The 20,510-nt window shown below is 45.0% G+C and overlaps 1 protein-coding gene across 2 annotated transcripts in view; it reads left to right on the top strand.

The window, feature by feature from the left end:
- dok6 (docking protein 6) overlaps positions 1-20,510 on the top strand; it is a 382,866-nt gene that overhangs the window by 211,997 nt on the left and 150,359 nt on the right. For both annotated transcript variants that reach the window (XM_080193779.1, XM_080193781.1), the window contains exon 3: positions 12,511-12,625. In XM_080193779.1, the coding sequence (XP_080049905.1) occupies positions 12,511-12,625 (115 nt within the window). The remainder of the gene's footprint in view (positions 1-12,510; positions 12,626-20,510) is intronic.

The following is a 20,510-nucleotide window of genomic DNA, read 5'->3' as shown; positions in this document are numbered from 1 at the left end:
GCTGCTACATTTTCTTGTGAAGCAACAGTGAGTACACTTCATTGCTATAGTCTGCTTTGGCATTTCCTGAGGTCCTGAAAGACACGGGCCATGATTTTCCAGCCTTTCCCATCAGCAGAATCTCCTCATCCCACCGAAGGCAATAGCCATTTGTGTTACTTGTCGACCGTGTTGCTGTGGAAGCTGCCTCGAGGGCGGGTGTCACAATCGGCAGGGTCTCGCTTTCGGCAGGACTGGTAAATCCTGCCGGCAGCAAGAGCCGGAGAAACCTAGCCACCATTTCAATGCAAGCTCTTTATGTGGAAGCAGATGATTAGGATGAATACTGGCAGCTAGTATCTGAATTTATTGCTTTGAATTAATCATTTAAATCTTACTGCATAATGTATTTCAGTAATTGGGCTAAATGGACTAAATAATTTGATGAAGAAGTGCGTTCACGAGGTATTAGATCAGGAACCTAACAGCTATTTTTATTTTGTGCTCACGGGATCTGAAAGCACCCCTCTGCAGTCATGTGCACTGTGTTTGCATCAAACAGCAAGCCAAAACTTTCACTCAGTTGCATGGCTGAAGCAGGGATGGTTAAGAAGCGTGACATGATGTGACATTTGCGTAGGAGCCTTCAGCATATTAGCAGCCAGGAGCTTGTTCTGATAGCGATCTATGTTGGAATGGATGATGACAAAGCAATGTTATTTTCCTCCCATGGCTGCATGCTAAACGAGTGCCAAAACAGCACCACACAAAAGCTGAGTTACTGAGCAAGGTCAGTAACTTCTCTCCAGATGAGAATAATCAAGCTAAGATATTAGGAATCTCTCACCTACTTTTCTGTTCGGAGATCACAAATGTACATTCACCCATTAATAAAATGCAACAACAGTGCTCATGTTTTTGTGCACGTTCCCGGGTTAAGGTGTGAAAGAATAAATTCATTCTTTATCCCTTTTCAAATCCAAAAGGCTTGCTGCTGGGTTATTTAAAATTGCCTCACTAACACATAAGAATTAATGATATTGGGGCAAAAAAAGGCTTGGAATTGTCCATACATTTCTAAAAGCGCTACTTGTTCTGTCTAACGAAAATGAATGCGAGAGAACTCACTCACAGATTGGAGAACGTTGAGGAGGATGAGGGAGATCAGATTGCTTTTTAAAGAATGGAACGACTCGTGATAATAGGAGAGTATTGCTGGCACTTTCCCGTAAGGTGGCACTTTCCCATAAAGTAACAGCAGACACATGTATTTTGCACCTTCAGATTAATCTCAGCAAACAAGGAAAGGCCATCGATGTCTTTTTACAGAAAAATATCAAGGCCATAATATTTTTAAATTTATTTACAGAATGTGGGTGTCGCTGGCTAGGCCAACATTTATTGCCCATCCCTAGTTCAGAAGGTGGTGGTGAGCTGCCTTCTTGAACCACAAGTAGTCCTTGAGGTGTAGGTACACCCACAGTACTGTTGGGAGAGATTCCAAGATTTTGACGCAGTGATAGTGAAGGAACAGCGATTATATTTCCAAGTCAGAATGGTGCTTGATTTGAAGGGTAACCTCCGGGTGATGGTGTTCCCAGATATCTGCTGCTCATGCCCTTTCAGATGGTAGTGGTCGTGGGTTTGGGTGAGCCTTGGTGAATTCCTGCAATGCGTCTTGTGGATGATGCACACAGCCACCACAGTTCGTCAGTGGTGGAGGGATTAAATGTGGAGAGAGGAATGGAAGGGCTAGCAATGAAGAAGGCCGTTTTGCCCTGGATGGTGTGGAGCTTCCTGACTGTTGTCTAAGTTTCACTCATACAGGCAAGTGGAGAGTATTCCATCATACTCCTGAGTTGCGCCTTGTCGATGTTGAGAGGCGTTGAGGAGTCAGATGGTGAGTTACTCATAGAATTATAGATTCCCTGCAGCGCAGAAGGAGGTCATTCAGCCCATCGAGTCTGCACTGACCAACATCCAACTCAACCCCTATCCCCATAGCCCAACCTATTTACCCTGCTAATCCTCCTGACACTAAGGGGAAATTTAGTGTGGCCAGTCAACCCAATCCGCACATCTTTGGACTCACCGCAGGACTTCTGGCCTTTGACCTGCTACAATATTTATGTGTTTAGTCCAGTTCAGCTTCAGGTCAGTGGTAACCCAAGGTTTAATAGAGATGGAATATCTTTTTTAAATAGTTGAAAAGTTGGGAGAGAATAAATCATCCCCCAGTAGCATTCATTAATGGAAAGCCTATTGAAAATATCATTTATATTGCTAGTCCCATTCAGTTTCTGGTCATTGGTAACCTCCAGGATGTTGATAGGGGCGATTCAGTGATGGTAATGCCATTGAATGTCGAGGGGCAATGGTTAGATCTTCTCTTGTTGGAGATGATCAGTGCTTGGCATCTATGTGGTGCAAATATTACTTACCAAAATCCTTAAAGTGCAGAAGAAGGCCATTCGGCCCATCGAGCTTGCACCGACAACAATCCCACCCAGGCCCTATCCCCATAACCTCCGCTAACCCCCATGACACTAAAGGTCAATATAGCTTGGCCAATCAACCTAAACTGCATATCTTTAGACTGTGGGAGGAAACTGGAATACCCAGAGGAAACTCGTGCAGACGTGGGGAGAAAGTGCAAACTCCACACGGACAGTGACCTGAGTCCGGAATTGAACCCAGGTCCCTGGCGCTGTGAGGCAGCAGTGCTAACCACTCTGCCGTCTGCTGCCCCACTGTGCTGTCCCAACCATTTGTCAACCCAAGTTTGGATATTGTCCAGGTCTTGCAACATTTAGACATGGACATGCTTCAGCATCTGAGGAGTTGTCAACGGTGCTGTACGTTGTGCAGTCATCAGCCAACATCCCCACTTCTGATCTTATGATGGAAGGAGGGTTATTGACAAAACAGCTGAAGGTGGTTGGGCTGACGACACTAGCCTGAGGAACTCCTGAGCTGAAGGTTTATAATCTGAAGTTATTGAACTCAAAGTTGAGTCCAGAAGATTGTAACGTGCCTAATCAGAAGATGAGGTGTTGTTCCTCCAGTTTGCATTGGATTTCATTGGAGCATTGCAACAAGTCAAAGCTGGACATGTAGGCACGAGAACAAGGTGCTGAAGTCAAATGGCAAACAACAGGAAGGTTGCGGTCATGCTTGTGGTTGGAGTGAGGGTGTTCCGCAAAGTGGTCATCCAGTCTGCATTTAGTCTCCCCAGTGTCGGGAAGACGGCATTTGGAGTACCGAACACAGGAGACCAAATTGAAGGAGGTGCGAGTGAAATGTTGCTTTACCTGAAAGGAATGTTTGGGGCCTTGGACGGTGAGGATGGAGGAGGTGAAGGAACAGATTTGCGATTGCATGGGAACGTGCTGTAAGAAAGGGATGAAAGGTTCAGAGAAATGGAGGAGTGGACCAAGATATCACGAAGGGAGTGATTCCTGAGGATTGCTGACAGGGGGATGTGAGGGAAAAATGTGTTTAGTGGTGGAATCAGCTGGAGTTGGCGGAAATGGTGGAGGGTGATCCTTTGAATGCGGAAACTAGTGGGGTGGAAAGTGAGGACAAGGGGAACCCTACCATGAGGGAGGCAGGGTGGAGGGGGGCAGCACGATGGCATAGCGGTTAGCACTGCTGCCTCACAGTGCCGGGGACCCGGGTTCGATCCCTGGCTTGGGTCATGTGTGTGTGGGATCTGCACATTCTCCCCATGTTTGCGTGAGTTTCCTCCGGGTGCTCTGGTTTTCTCCCACAGTCTGAAAGATGTGCAAGTTCAATGCATTGGCCACGCTAAAAAAAATCTCCCTCAGTGTGCCATAATAGGCACCGGCGTGTGACGACTCAGGAATTTTCACAGTAACTTCATTGCAGTGTTAATGTAAGCTTTCTTGTGACACTAATAAATGAACTTTGAACTGAAGTAGCGAGGGCAGAGGTGTGGGGGTTGGGTTGGGCATGATTAAGAGCCCTGTCATCTATAATAGGAGGGAAACCTTGGTTGAGGAAAAAGGCAGATGTGTCAGAAGTGCTGTTTTCAAAGTTGACATCATCAGAACGGATGTGATGGAGACGGAGAACCTTGGAGAATGCAGGCGTGAGATGCTATAGCAAGGTAGCTGTGGGAGTCAGTGGGTTTGTAATGAGTATTAATGGTCAATATTCATACCAGAAGTGGAGACAGATCAAGGAAGCAAAGGGTAGTGTCGCAGATAGAAGTGTAAGCCTTCCTGTGCTTGTCAAGGCCATGTGTAATTTTTATTTTGCCTTTGAGTTAGTTATTTTGTGGAACGTTGATTCTTGAAGGACTTTCCATTTTGAGGCCAGTTTTTCTGGTTGTTCAGGCTTTTATTTTTGTTTTGTTGCTGTGAAAACGCACTCACCAATTAATCAGTTAATTGGAACAATGAATTCAGATTCGAGCTGAGTTCTAATCTGCATTGCCTGTTTGCATTTAATTTTATGATTCTGCAGAGACAACATTGTGTGATTAGGTTCGTAAAAGGATTTTCTTTCCTCCCTCGTTCTACAGTTTCCGTTCTTCTGGATACTAGGTTGGGTGGTAGGTGGGAAAGTCGGTGTGATTCCCACTGAGACAGTGCAGCGGTTGAACACAAACGATTTTCCACTTTTCAGCTCATTAATTTTACGTCAACATGGAGCTCAGTGAATCTCGTGGTGGAACAGACAGATAGTCACCCATCCCATTCTTACCTCCTGGTTCCCTATTTAAAGGGTACCTGAGTAAACATTCTCCCAATTGAGCCCCGAATCTTCACTTTCCACTTCTTTACTCCTCTATGCAGCGACAGGACATTTTGGAGAAGCTGGCAATTGTGAGAAACTATCTCTCAGAACATATGAGGACACCTCCAGCACTGCCTTTCGCTCAGTTCTGGTTAGGTTGATTAGCCATGCTAAATTAACACTAGTGTCAGGGGGATTAGCGGGGTAAATATGTGGGGCTGCAGGAATAGGACCTGGGTGGGATAGTGGTCAATGGACCGAATGGCCTCCTTCTGCACTATAGGGATTGTATGAATCATATGGCGAGGTTGAGTGGTGCCCCATGTGTTAGAACATAAGAACATAAGAAATAGGAGCAGGAGTAGGCCATCCAGCCCTTCGAGCCTGCCCCGCCATTCAATAAGATCATGGCTGATCTGTCGCTGCTCATTTCCACTTTCCCGCCCTCTCCCCATAACCCTTAATCCCCTCTCTTATCAAAAACCCATCAACCCGCGTCTTAAAAATATTTAGCGAGGCAGCCTCCACCACTTCAACGGGCAGAGAATTCCAGAGATTCACCACCCTTTGAGTGAAGAAGTTCCTCCTCAACTCCGTTCTAAACCGCCCCCCCTTTATCTTGAGGCTGTGCCCCCTAGTCCTATTGTCATTTTTGAGCGGGAAGAGTCTTTCCACCTCTATCCTATCCATCCCATTCATCATCTTATACGTCTCAATGAGATCTCCTTATGTTCATCACCCTTATGAAACAGGTGCTGCAGGGCACACTTCCGGCTGTGTTGGACCCTTTAAATTTCTCAGGACGGACTTACAGCTAGTATTTGCCTTGTTTGTCTGCCTCTATTTCTGTGAGACCTTGATGCCTTCCTATAGCAGGAATAATGTGCTTTCTGTTCCAATTCAACTTGTAGTCAGTCTCTCAATGCTGGATCCCATCTGCCTTTGTGCCTCACTAAACATTTTTCAAATCATGAGAAGGTTCTTCTGTTAACTGCCTGTTATCAAGTGTTATTGCTGGATAGCATGTCTTAAGGGTGGCACAGTGATTAGCACTGCTGCCTCACAGTGCCAGGGACTCGGGTTTGATTCCCGGCTTGGGTCACTGTCTGTGAGGAATCTGCATGTTCTCCCCGTGTCTGCACGGGTTTCCTCCGGTTGCTCTGGTTTCTTCCCACAGTCTGAAAGACGTGCTGGTTAGGCCATGCTAAATTTTCCCTCGATATACCTGAACAGGTGCCAGAGTAACTTCATTGCAGTGTTAATGTAAAACTACTTGTGATAATAATAAATAAACATAAACTTGTGGTTTCCCCTGCTGCCCCCCCGCCAACCAATGGCAGTCTCTTTGCTCCATGTACCAGGAGCTTCAAACAGTGAATGAAATAATGTGGCACATTGTGACAGGGAATGGGAGGATTGGAAACAAGAGCGATGGTCTCTACAGCTTGTGGATTACTTCACAAACCTAATCGCTTTCAACTGAGTCCCTGGCCCCACAGCAACTGTTGTGGCTCTCTACCATTGCTGCACTATTTATCTGAATCTTCCATCACCCTCGGAAGAGGGAAGGGGTAGGGCATGTAAGGGGTAGGGTGGCTGAGGGAAATGGGTAAGGATGTAATAGTTAACACTGCTGCCTTACAGCGCCAGAGACCGAGGTTCAATTCCGGCCTCGGGTCACTATCTATGTGGAGTTTGCACATTCTCCCTGTGTCTGCGTGGGTTTCCTCTGGGTGCTCCGGTTTCCTCCCACAGTCCAGAGATGTGTTGATTAGCCATGCTAAACTGCCCCTTTGTATCAGGGGGTTAGCGCGGTAAATAAGTGGGGCTGTGGAGATAGGGGCTGGGTGGGATTATGGTTGGCGCAGAATCAATGGGCCAAATAGCCTCCTCCTGCACTGTAATATTTCTATGATTCTTTCCACGGCAGGAGGATAGAGTGGCAGGGTGATGGGTGGGTGAGGCAATAGATGGGTGAGGTGGTAGGGTGACCGCTGGGTAGTGCACCTGTTGTGTTGGGTTGAGTTGGGGGTAGTGGCAGTGAGACAGAGTGGCCGATGGTTTGGGTGGCATGTGAATGAAGTTATTGGAGCAGGTGGGTAGGGAGGCAACTGAGTCGGATGGCAGCTGGATGAGGTGGTAAGTCGATAGGCCGATTGTCTGTAAGGTGGCAGACGGGCAGGGTGACAGGTAACTGAGGTGGGGGGGGTGGTAGGTGGACAAATGGGTAAGGGGCTTGGGGGTGATCGAGAAAGAAGGATTTGTTATGTGGGGCTAGTCAGAACCTTTTGGGGGGAGTCAGAGGTCAGGGGAGAATCCAGTGGTAGGTTCGGGTCAGGAGATGTCAGGTTGTGTAAGGGGAACAGCAGGTGAAGTCAGATCAGGGTTTGTTAAGTAGCAGGGGCTAGTCAGGTCAGGTTGGGAGGGGGGGGGTGATGGTTTTGGGTAGTGGGGTCAGGTGAAGGAGTGGAGTCAGGTGGTATGGCTGGGTTGGGGGTTGTCAGGCATCCAGAGGCAGAGCAGTGTTGGAGTGGGATGTGGAGGAGCTGCGGAGGGGTTGAGAACCAGTCTGGTCAGGTTGTCAAGGAGATGGCAGAGAAGACGAGGCAGAGAGTTAAGGGGGATGAAGCTAGTCAGGTCGAGTTGATGGGGGAATCAAGGGGTCAGAGTGAGTGACGAGATGGAGGTCAGTTGTGTAATTACTTAGGAGTTAGGCTATATTTTTGCTAACATTTCTTGGGTGACTATTCAGGCACTTAAGTCAAAACTGCCCAATTCTCAACTTGGCTTTGGAGACTTTTCCAGATGGCCCCAAGGAGCAAGAAAATTGCTTATCAGAACTTCAGACTTTCTAGACAGTTTTGAAGGAGTCAGTGTGTTGGGGCTTCCGCAGGATCTTTTGGGGCGTACCTGTTCACTGACCATCCAAAGACCAGAATATCTGGACCATTGTTTCCTCGTGGAGTTTGAACCATTAAGATGGGCAGAGCCACCAGGATTGATATAAACTATTTTAATAGCACCGCCATTACTGAGAGCCATTTGAAGCAAATCTTTGTTTTAACGATGATAAAATTTGCTCAACGTTATTGCAAATATCAGAGATAAATTTCGTCCTGCCAATTGCCAGGCACAATTTTGGTGGGATACTGGGAAAAACCTTGGAGACATCTTCTATTGAGAAAACCCAAAGTTTGCTTTCAGTCTTGAGAAAGACTGAAGTCTGAAGACTCTCACTGTCACCATTAATACCCCATTGAAAAAATTACATTCAGCAGATACTAAAATTAACATCCCTTCCTTTTTGACAGTTTGGATATTTTTAGTATTTTGGCTTCAAGACTAACTGCTGATGGCATCATCAGGAGTGCCAGTTTGATGTACCGAGACCAACAGCATAAAGGAATTGAAATAGAGCTTCAGTTGAGGTGCAGTCATTCACTGCAGCCATTTCAGTTTCAAGTATGTGTGTGTCCGTTAATGCATCGTTCCAACCATGTCAGCCTGAATAACGACAAGCTATCACCCCAACAATGCCGTTAATATCCATGGAAATAAAGGGAAAGACAGAAATAAGAAAATGAACCATTTTCCTTGTCAATTTCCTGCCCTTCTGTCCTGAAGGCAGTGACTCATCTGAAGCTGTGACTCCCATGCTTGGTAGCCCTTTCATACTTCCCCAGCAGGGGGAGGCAGAGGCGAGGTGGTATTGTCACTGAGCTAACAATCTAGAACTCAGGATATCGTTCTGGGGACCCAGGTTCGAATCCCATCACGGATGATGGTGAGATTTGAATTCAGTAAAAATCTAGAATTAAAAGTCTGATAATGACCATGAAGTGCGGATGTCATTCTCCAAGGCGGCCTTCACGACACACAACGCAGAGTCACTGTGCAGAAATTGATAGCCAAGTTCCGCACACATGAGTACGGCCTCAACTGGGATCTTGGGTTCACGTCACATTATCTATAACCCTCACGACTTGCCTGGGCTTGCAAATTCTCACTAACTCTCCTGGCTGGAGACAATACATATTTCTGTAACCTGGGCTTAACCCTCTCTCCACTCACATTGTCTGTAACTTTAAGACTTGATTACCTGTAAAGACTCACATTCCAACCATTATTTTGTAAATTGAGATTGTGTCTTTATGTGTCCTGTTTGTGAACTGAAATCCCACTTACCTGATGAAGGGGCAGTGCTTCAAAAACTAGTGGCTTTTGCTACCAAATAAACCTGTTGGACTTTAACATGGTGTTGTGAGATTTCTTACTGTGATGATCATGAAACCATTGTTGATTGTTCCAAATAAAAATCTGGTTCACTAATGTCCTAGGGAAGGAAAGCTGTCGTCTGGCCTACATATGACTCCAGACACACCACAATGTAGTCGATTTTCAATGCCCTCTGAAAAAGACAGCAATTCGGGTAATAAATGCTGGCCCAGCCAGCGACAGCCATATCCTGTAAATGAGCGTTAATGCACTGTGGGTGAGGGCGAGGGAGTGTGACAGTAAACCCTGATCTCATACCCAATCAATATCCCAGCATAACCGCAATTCCCAACAGTGAGAGCTGAGCAATAGTGAGAAGCTGGAATTGAGACTAATATTCCCATTGCCCCACCAGCTCCTAACCTGCTACTGTGTCCCTGCTACTGTCTTGACTGAAAGTGGTGAACAAGAGGAGGTGGACTTCCCATTGTTGTCAATCAGCTTACCTGCATCGCATTCAACTGGCTTGATTTGATTTGATTTATTATTGTCACATGTGTTGATACAGGAAGAAGTCTCACAACACCAGGTTAAAGTCCAACAGGTTTATTTGGTAACAAAAGCCACTAGCTTTCGGGGCGCTGCTCCTTCGTCAGGCAAGTCACTTACCTGACGAAGCTAATGGCTTTTGCTACCAAATAAACCTGTTGGACTTTAACCTGGTGTTGTGAGACTTCTTACTGTGTTTACCCCAGTCCAACGCTGGCATCTCCACATCACGACATGTATTGAGATAAAGTGAAAGTCTGTCCTTGGCCTTTTGCAATGTTCTAGCGAACCCCAGTGTAAACTGGAGGAACAGCACCTCACCTTCCAGTTGGGCTCTTTACAGCCTTCCGATTCTTCAGGCCAACTGTCACATTCCTCAGCCAGTCCTTTACCAAACTGTACCTTTGTTTTGCAACTCACGCATTCTGATCACTTAATGGACACTTCCAACACCTTTGCAGCCTTCTGCATCCTCATTTACATTTTCTTTGTCCAATTATTCCACCACCCCTCTCTACCCTGATAGCATAAATCTCTGCTGACTCTCAGCTCTGACGAAGGGTCACCCAGACTCGAGATATTGCCTCTATTCTCTCTCCACAGATACAGTCAGACCTGCTGAGATTTTTCAGCACTTTCTGCTCTTGTTTCGGATTCCAGAGTCCGCAGCATTTTACTTTTCTCTTAGGTTGATATTCGGAGTGGTTTTAAGGGGGGATTGTGGAGCTTAGCACCTAGGCAGACAGTTTCAAAATTTGGAAACCAGTGTAGAGCAGCAAGCAGAGGGATAATGAATGAATGAGACTTGGTATGAGTTTGGAAAAGGACAGCAGAGCTTTGGCTGAGTTTCACTTTACAGAGTAATAGAGGGGAGGCTGGCACTAACTGCTCCCAGCAACACATTCTCTTCAAATTGTTATTGTGTTGAAGTGATTTCAGAGGTTTGTAGATCCCATTGATTCTTCCTGTTTTTCAATCAGAAAGAGAAATGGGGCTAATTCTAGAGTGATAGAAATTCTGAGATTATAATGTCTAATATATATAATATACAATATAAAGTATGGTCTTGCGTTTATACAGGATCTTTCACAAGCTCAGGTGGCCACAATGCACTTTACAACCAATGAAATGCCTTTGAACTATCGTCATTGCTGTAACATGGTAGCCAATGTGTGCACATTCAGGTTCCACAAACCACAAAGTTTGACTGGATAATCTGTATTTATCATGACATTAGCCAGGACACCAGGGAGATGAATCATGCCATGACGCCTTTTATAGTTGCCAGAGAAGGTTAATATCCCCTCTAAACGGTGGTGACTCTGACAGTGCAGCACTCCATTGCTACACTGAAGTGTCAAACTGGATAATGTTGGCAAGTCTCTGGAGCTGGACTTGAACCCACTACTCTGCTGGCAGAGAGACAAAAGTGCTGCTGCCACCATAATAAGGTGAACACAATAATCTTCCATTAATATGGCAAATTCGTCATTGTTTCTCCAACTGAACCATGTGAGGGAAGTAAAGTTTATTTATTAGTGTCACAAGTAAACTTACATTAACACTGCAGTGAAGTTTCTGTGAAAATCTCTAGTCACCATGCTGGGGTGCCTGTTTGGGTCAGTGCACCTAACCATCATGTCTTTCCGACTATGGGAGGAAACTGGAGCACCTGGAGGAAATCCATGCAGACATGGGGAGAAGGTGCAAACTCCACACGGAGAGTGACTCAAGCCGGGAATTGAACCCGAGTCCTTGGCACTAGTGCTAACCACTGTGCTGCCCAGTGAGCTCCTTTATCAACATTGTTTTAGTGTTGATTCATAGAACAGGGCATGCTTTGGGGAATGGAAAGCACTTCTGTTTCATTCCAGCCTACATAGATGTAATGGGAGCCATCTCCCTGTGCTGGCTGTAAGAACCATAAAATCATCGAATCCCTACAGTGCAGAAGGAGGCCATTTGGCCCATCGAGTCTGCACTGACTCTCCGACAGAGCATCTTAGCCCAGGCTCTGTTGCTATAAGTCCGCACATTTGCCCCCTACTTCCCCTAACCTACCCATCTTGCGACACTAAGGCACAATTTAGCATGGTCAATCAACCTAACATCTTTGGAGTGCGAGAGGAAACTGGAGCACCCGGAGGAAGCTCATGCAGACGCGGGGAGAATATGCAAACTCCACACAAACAGTGAACCAAGGCCGGGAGTGAACTTGGGTCACTAGTGCTGTGGATCCAGTGTGAAAATGCATTTGCGCAGTCCCAACCCTGTCCTTAGTGAGCATTGATCTAACCACAGCCCAGAGTCAGCTACATCATATTGTTCATCTGATTCAGAGACAATGAGGATAACTAGAATGGGAAAAAGAATTGTACCATTTGATTCTGTGAAGTTTGAGCATAAAGTGAGAACAGAGTGAAAAAGAAAGCTTTATTCTGAGAGGCAGAGATAGAGTGGACATGGATAGAATGTTTCCACTAGTGGGAGAGACTAGAACTCAAGGGCACAACTTCAGTGTGAAGGAACGTTCCTTTAAAACAGAAACGAGGAGGAATTTCGTCAGCCAGAGAGTGGTGAATCTGTGGAAGTCATTGCCACAGAGAGCTGTGGAGACCAGGTCATTGAGTGTCTTTAAGACAGAGATGGATAGATTCTTGATCAATAGGGGGTTACAGGGAGAATGCAGGAGAATGGGGATGAGAATCATATCAGCAATGATTGAGTGATGGGGCAGACTCGATCAGCCAAACAGCCTAATTCAGCTCCTATGTCGCATCATATTATGGTCTATTTTGGACCAGACTTCAGTATACTTGGTCTGGGAACACTTGATGCTGCTACGGCATGGGGACAAAATTAAAAGATCCCAATCTCCACAATTAACATGTCTCACCTTGGTGAACACAAAAAGAAAGACACAAAAAGAACAATGATATATTCCCTTGTGAAAGTTCAAATGAACTATTGTGCCATTTTTCTAATGAAGCTGACTCTTGCTTCCAGGTAACCGAGCTGCACAGTATCAGGAACATAAGCAGGCTGCCCCGTGAGACAAAGAAACATGCTGTGGCCATTATCTTTCACGATGAAACATCAAAGACATTTGCCTGTGAGTCAGGTAAGCAATTACATGTGCATCTACAGTTTGAGGAAATTCAGGCTGGTTCGGCAATGTAAACCTGTCCATATTAGCAAGAAAATCTTCAAAACCAAAGGCTAGAAAAGCTGAAAACATTCCGACTGTCAAATCATTGGAAGTAGATATTTCTAGCATGGGCAAGTTGGAGCTATTGATTTCACAGGCATGGTGGCCCTTGTTTAACATTAAGCAACAATTAGTATCGCTCTCCTTGAATAGCAAAGTCTTGTCATTCTCTTGACATTGTTGTAAATTATGCCTTTGGGGTATAATTAATGCATTTTGTAATGTGGTTTGTTATGTGGGCTATGTCATTTACATAGTGTTGCCAGTGGCACCAGCTATCTCACAACTGGCATCATCACGGAGTGCAAGCTAGAAATGTAATGATTTATCGGTTGGCATGATGGGATTGAGCAGAGTGTAGCTGTGTGGTTCCAATGTTGTGGAAAGGAAGGGAACCTGCAGTGATAATTATCTTTGGAAGGCATGTTGCATCACATTTGTTGGTTAAGTCGTTTCACACTCGCTGGCTAATCAATATAGCTTCTTTGCAAATAGTCATTTTGAACTGTAAGACAGATTTAATAACAGGGAGATGTTGATTAATTATTCGCAGGATAACAGTCAGCATAGGGTTCCTACTAACAGCTGTCATTAATGAGCGTTATTTTCATGGTGGCACAGTGGTTAGCACTGCTGCCTCACAACACCAGGGACCTGGGTTCGATTCCCAGATGGGTCACTGTCTTTGTAGTGTCTGCACGTTCTCCCTGTGCCTGTGTGGGTTTCCTCCAGATGTTCTGGTTAGGTGCATCAGCCATGCTAAATTCTCCCTCAGTGTACCCGAACAGGTGCCGGAGTGTGGCGACGAGGGGATTTACACAGTGACTTCATTGCAGTGTTAATGTAAGCCTACTTGTGACTCTAATAAATAAACTTCAAACTTAAAAATATTCAGTGAGATTTCTGGCCTATTTAAGTGTATATTTTTTTCACCTGCTTAGCTGCATGTCATCAACTGCAAAAATACATTTCAGAAAGAATTCTGTTCTTGTTTTTCCCCACGTTGGTTTCTTTTTCTTGTTGATTCATTGCAATTGTATTCTCCATAATCACACCTTTTGTCCCTTTTTAATGCCAGCTTTTCATTTATTCCATCTGTCCATTTTTCTTTTTGCCAAAAAGGTAAGAAAGTTTTTTGAAATATATGCTCAAGAAAAGGGATAAACTCACTGGAATGCATGGATTTTAGGGGACTGTGATTGTAAGGAGTATAATTTCATTCGTAGCAAAAGTAAAGTAGCAGCAAAACATGTTGTTGCTGTAATCATCATCCTTTAAGGCTTCTCAAGGTGCTAATGAGCCATGTAACAAATGTTAAATTATACAGAGTGTACTTTGTTGAAAAAATATGCCTGACTATTGGTGGGGAAAATGTTCATTTTGTGACAAGAACACAGATGCTGATGAACACGATGAGACGGCAACGCATGCGCGTGTTTGGTGGGGGAAAATATTGGCTTATTGTACAAAGGGAACATTAAACTGCCAATGCATCATTATAAACAAAGTTCAAGAGCGTTAAAAAATAGACAAAGGACTGCAGATTGTTCACAATTTTAGTATTGTGAAATGCACTTCCAACACCATCTCTCCATCACCAAGACTCTTCCTTCCCCATAACATTGTTTATCTCCATCCCTGCCTCTGCCTAAGCACATCTGCAGCTTAAACAGTCATCCCTGCTCTTGTTATCTCCAGATTCACCTATTTCGGCACTCTCCTAGCCAGCCCCTCATCCTTCATTAATGTTATATATCTAAGTGGTTGCATGATGCTTTAGGAGCCGGTCACATGATTTGGTGGTGCCATTGGGGTGTTTCAAAGGCTCCTGCTTTAATTCCATTTTTCCACTCTGTTTGGGCAATAGCCCCTACAATAAATCTGTTATTGTTATTTTGAATCTAAGTGTGCAGATCATGGGTACAATTCTCCAGCCATTCACACCAATGGAATTCCCTGATCCCTCTGACGGTGCTCCCTGCCCATCAGCTACCAGGCCGCCTCTCACTGCTGAGAAAATCATCGCAGGGAGGCAGAGAGTCTCACCCTACATCTTTTTCTTTTTGTTTGAGACCACAACCTCTAACATAGTTAGGACAGTACAATTAACTAGAACTCAGCCAAAACGCTCTCGTCCACAACTTGACTGGCATCAAGTCTTCTTCATCCATTACCCCTGTATGTTGCCTCCTAGTTCATTAATGCTCCCATATTAAAATCCTCATGATGATGATACAATCCCTACATGATGTCATCCTCCGTATCCATGAAACATTCTTCAACGTGCAAACCTTTGAAATCTCTGTACTCCACCAATTCTGCTCTTGTGTATCTGTACTTTTCCTAGAATCATAGAATCCCTACAGTGCAGAAGGAGGCCATTCGGCCCATCAAATCTGCACTGACACAAACCCACACTGGCGCTGTGAGGCAACAATACTAATCACTGTGCCGCCCTCATCGCTTTTCATGGCCTTCATTTCATGCTTCCAACTCCCTAGGCCCCAGGCACTTGAATTTTAGAATTAGAACTTAGAATGCTTACAGTACAGAAAGAGGCCATTAGGCCCATCGAGTCTGCACCGACCACAATCCCACCCAGGCCCTACCCCCATATCCCCACATATTTTACCCACTAATCCCTCTAACCTATACATCTCAGGACACTAAGGGCAATTGTAGCATGGCCAATCAACCTAACCCGCACATTTTTGGACTGTGGGAGGAAACTGGAGCACCCGGAGGAAACCCATGCAGACACGAGGAGAATGTGCAAACTCCACACAGACAGTGACCCAAGCCGGGTATCGAACCCAGGTCCCTGGAGCTGTGAAGCAGCACTCTTTGGGTGGAATTATTCCATCCTGCCCACTATGGGAATTAAAGTTTAAAGTTTATTAGTCACAAGTAAGGCTTACATTAACACTGCAATGTAGTTACTGAATTGTAGCAGTTGGCACAGGACCATGCAAAGATCTGTTGATCTTGGACAGGCTTTTCCAGTTCTAGGGCGAGCGTGGCCAGAAAACAAACGAAGGGAGACATAGACTATTTTCTAAATGGGGAAATGTTTAGGAAATCAGAAACACAAAGGCACTTAAGAGAATCTTGAACAAGGACTCCCAAGGTTAACATGTAGGATCAGTCAGCAGTTAGGAAGGCAATATCAACACTCATGTTAAGAGGGCTGGAATACAAGAGCAGGGATGTACTTCTGAGACTGTATAAGGCTCTGGTCAGACCCCACATGGAGTATTAAAAGCAGTTTTGGATCCATATCTAAGGAAGGATGTGCTGGTCTTGGAAAGGTTCCAGAGGAAGTTCACAAGAATGATCCCTGGAATGAAGACTTTATCGTATGAGGAACGATTGAGGACTCTGGGTCTGTACTCATTGGAGTTTAAAAGGATGAAGGGGGACTTTATTGAAACTTACAGGATATTGCGAGGTCTGGATAGAGTGGACGTGGAGAGGATGTTTCCACAAGTAGGAAAAACTAGAACCAGAGGGCACAGCCTCAGGCTAAAGGGACGATCCTTTAAAACCAAAGTAAGGAGGAATTTCTTCAGCCAGAGAGTGGTGAAGCTGTAGAACTCTTTGCCACAGGAAGCTGTAGAGGTCAAGTCATTGAGTGTCTTTAAGATAGAGATAGATAGGTTCTTGATGAATAAGGGGATCAGGGGTTATGTGGAAAAAGTAAGAGAGTGGGAATGAGAAAAATATCAGCCAGGATGGAATGGTAGAACAGACTCGATGGGCCGAGTGGCCTAATTCTGCTCCCATGTCTCACTATCTTATTGTCTTATCCCAGCCTTTGTCTTTCCACCTGTCTGTTCTTTAAGACACTGCTTAAAATCTACCACTTTAACCAAGCATTTGACCATCTCTTCCAATCTTTCTTTGGTTTCTTGTGAATTATTTTCTATTTGAACTCCGATGAAGCACCTTGCAATATTTAATGCAATATAAGTGTAATGTATATAGATGTAGCTTGCTGCAAACGGTTGAAAATTAAAACCAAAACGGAGATGTACATTGAAACAGAGGATAAAGATATCTGCATTAAAACACTGCATTGATCCACAGAAGTGTTAGTGTAGATTTAGCGAGGTATTGGAGATTGATTTTTAGGATTTATCAGGGAGGCAGTGACATAATGGTAGTGTCACTGAACTGGTAATCCACAGACCCTGGGTTATGTGCTGTGGACCAGGGTTCAAATCCCACCATGGCAGATGGTGAAGTTTAATTTCAATAAAAATCTGGTATTAAAAGTCTAATGATGACGATTTCTGATTATCGTAAAACCTATCTGGTTCACGAATGTTCTTTGGGAAAAGAAATCTGCCATTCTTATCTGGTCAGGCCTGAATGTGACTCCAGACCCACAGCAATGTGGTTGACTCTAATGGAATTTAATGTTGGCAAGTGTGAGGTTGTCCACTTTGGTAGGAAGGACTACTACTTACATGGCAAAAAACTGCAGCATGCTACGGTGCAGAGGGACCTCGGGGTCCTTGTGCATGAGTCGCAAAAACCCAGTCTGCGGGTGCAGCAGGTGGTCAGGAAGGCGAATGGGATGCTGGCCTTCATAGCGAGGGGGATTGAATATAAAAGTAGGGAGGTCTTACTGCAACTGTACAGGGCACTGATGAGGCCGCAGCTGGAGTACTGTGTGCAGTTTTGGTCGCCGCACTTACGCAAGGATATTTTGGCCGTGGAGGGAGTGCAGAGGAGGTTCACTAGGCTGTTACCGGAGTTGAGGGGGTTGAGCTATGAGGAGAGGCTGAATAAACTAGGCTTGTACTCGTTAGAGTTTAGAAGGATGAGGGGAGATCTCATTGAGACGTACAAGACGATGAATGGGATGGATAAGATAGAGATGAAGAGGCTCTTCCCGCTCGGAAAGGACAGTAGGACTAGGGGGCACAGCCTCAAGATAAGGGGGGGGCAGTTTAGAACGGAGTTGAGGAGGAACTTCTTCACTCAAAGGGTGGTGAATCTCTGGAATTCTCTGCCCGTTGAAGTGGTGGAGGCTGCCTCGCTAAATATATTTAAGACACGGGTAGATAGGTTTTTGATAGGCAAGGGAATTAAGGGTTATGGGGAGAGGGCGGGAAAGTGGAACTGAGCCACTTCAGATCAGCCATGATCTTATCGAATGGCGGGGCAGCCTCAAAGGGCTAGATGGCCTACTCCTGCTCCTATTTCTTATGTTCTTATGACTTTTAACTGGCCCCTGAAATGGCCCAGCAAACTACTCAGTTTAAGGGCATTTAGGGATGGGCAATCAATGCTGGTCCAGCCAGCGACACTAACATCCCATGACTGAATTTTTTTAAAAATTTAGTTGCCAAAAATAGTGATGGGAGAGCAGATTCGATAACCTGATGGAGCACAAATTCCTCAAATTGATGGGGGGGCGTGTGGGGGGTGGCGGGGCAGGGTGGGTGGTAGGTAGGGGGAGGTGGGGGTGTATATGTGTGTGATGGGGGGAAGGTTGGGGAGTAGGGTGGATGTCAGGTTTGGTGCAATTTCCATTGCATCCACTTTGGTGCGCAAGAATATATTGTGGGGAAGAGTTTAGTCGGGCTCACTGCTCTCTTGTTCAAAGATAATTTAGCACATGAGAAAAGACACAGCGTGGTGAATGAAGCGTGGAGTAGGAAAGAACTGGCTGGATCTCGAGCCAATGTTTCATTAATTTGGAAGGAAGGATATAGAAAGTGCTGTCAGCGTAAAGATTAAAGGAGGACATAGTGCTATTACCAGTATCAAATTAATCATATATTCTGTGATTTACAAGATATATTAAATCAACCTGTCAATCTCCCAGTTATTGTCAGCACAGGCACTTGTGTGCAATGTAAGCCTTCAGAGAACCATAGAACCCTCCAGTGCGGAAGAAGGCCATTTGGCCCATCAAGTCTGCCCTGACCACAGTACAATCCGGACCCCATAACCCCATGTGTTTATCCTAGCTAGTCCCACTGACACTAAGTGGCAATTTAAGATTACCAATCAACCTAACTCGCACATCTTTGGAGGAAACTGGAGCACCCGGGGAGGACATGCAAACTCCACACAGACAGTCACCCAAGGCCGGAATTGAACCCGGGTCCCTGGTGCTGTGAGATCGCAATGCTAACCACTGTGCCGCGATGCCCCCCCATGGATAAGTGTGATCCTGTACATATCCATTGGAGGATAATTTTGCAAGGTTCCCTGCGTGGTGCTTTGGGGATAAACATGGTTTGAAGATAACAATATGACAGAGTGGCTCAAATGTTCTCATTTGTACTCAGTTTAATAAGGTTTCATACCTGAGTGAATTATTGCAAAATTACAAACAATTCCCACCCATTGCACAGAATGCATCACCTGTGCTGTTGTAAGCCTTTTTATGCTCCAACTTGTAATTTGTTTTACCTGTGATTTATGAGGGAATAAGCTAATGACACACCCAAAGGTTTGCCAGTTTAATAAAGTTTATTTGAACAAACGATTATAGATTTAAACGATAACACAATCCCCTTACTGCTCTGCTCCTAGCACTGAAATACTTTAACAGCATCTGACAATCCAATGCCCTGGCATCGGGATGTTGTAAGCGACTGGTAATGTAATCACCCAAAGAGGCCACCTTCTGGTGTTTGTAGATCACCTTCCGGTGCTCAGTTGGATTCAAATAAAAGTAAATTACTGCAGATGCTGGAGTCTGAAACCAAAAGAGAAAATGCTGGAAAATCTCGGCTGGTCTGGCAGCGTCTGGAAGGGGAGAAAAGAGCTGATGTTTTGAGTCCACATGACTATTTGTGAAAGCTAGAAGACATAGAAAGTGAGAGATATTTATACTGTAATGTGAGCGAATAAGGCCATTTACACCTTCTATTTCATCTGTAGATTGCCATTAGCACCTCTTAGCCTTTCCCCTTGTTTTTGTGGCTGTGACTCATCTTTCATTCTCGTATCTCCACTTTCTATGCCTTTGAGCTTTGACAAAGGGTCATTTGGACTTGAAACGTCAGCTCGTTTCTCTCCTTACAGATACTGCCAGACCTGCTGAGGTTTTCCAGCATTTCCCTTCTGGACTCAGTTGGGTTCCCCCCTTCACGACTGTGACGCTGGTCTCTCTTCATTGCATGACCAAAATTAAAAAGCCCCTTTCAGTAATAATTAGCCCAAAACTGTGAGTAGACACCCCTTCAAGTTTTAACTGGAGTTGTGGCCGATTTGACAGTCAAACACCGCTGTCTCTGATCGAATGAATCAACCTGCTGCCTTCTGATTGCTCGGTGTGAAAATACCTCAAAATGGTTTAAAAAAGAAACGAAGTGATGTTGCATTCTCTCAAAGTATGATGGTTAAATGTCAGGCTAAAAATCATGTCAGTTAGTTTCTTTTCCTAACACTGAGGACCAACCGTCTGCTGTGTCCAAGAAGAATCGCACACTTCAACAAAATGTGTCACCACTTCCACTTGAAGTAGGCACTGGCAAGGATACTTATATCAGCGCACAGTGGTTAGCGCTGCTGCCTCACAGTGCCAGGGACTCGGGTTCGATTCCTGGCTTGGGTCAATGTCTGTGTGGAGTCTGCACGTTCTCCCTGTGTCCGTGTGTGTTTCCTCTGGGTGTTCCGGTTTCCTCCCGCAGTCCGAAAGACGTGCTTCTGAGGTGAATTGGCCATGTTAAATTCTCCCTCAGTGTACCCGAACAGGCGCCGGAGTGTGGCAACTAGAGGAGTTTCACAGAAACTTCATTGCAGTGTTTATGTAAGCGTATTTGCGACACTAATA

The sequence above is a fragment of the Carcharhinus amblyrhynchos genome, chromosome 8 (assembly GCF_965287045.1).
Source record: "Carcharhinus amblyrhynchos chromosome 8, sCarAmb.v2.hapA, whole genome shotgun sequence".
In the NCBI taxonomy this organism is placed as follows: domain Eukaryota; kingdom Metazoa; phylum Chordata; class Chondrichthyes; order Carcharhiniformes; family Carcharhinidae; genus Carcharhinus; species Carcharhinus amblyrhynchos.
The sequence above is the reverse complement of the archived record's forward strand: the minus strand, read 5'-3'. Positions and strand labels throughout refer to the sequence as shown.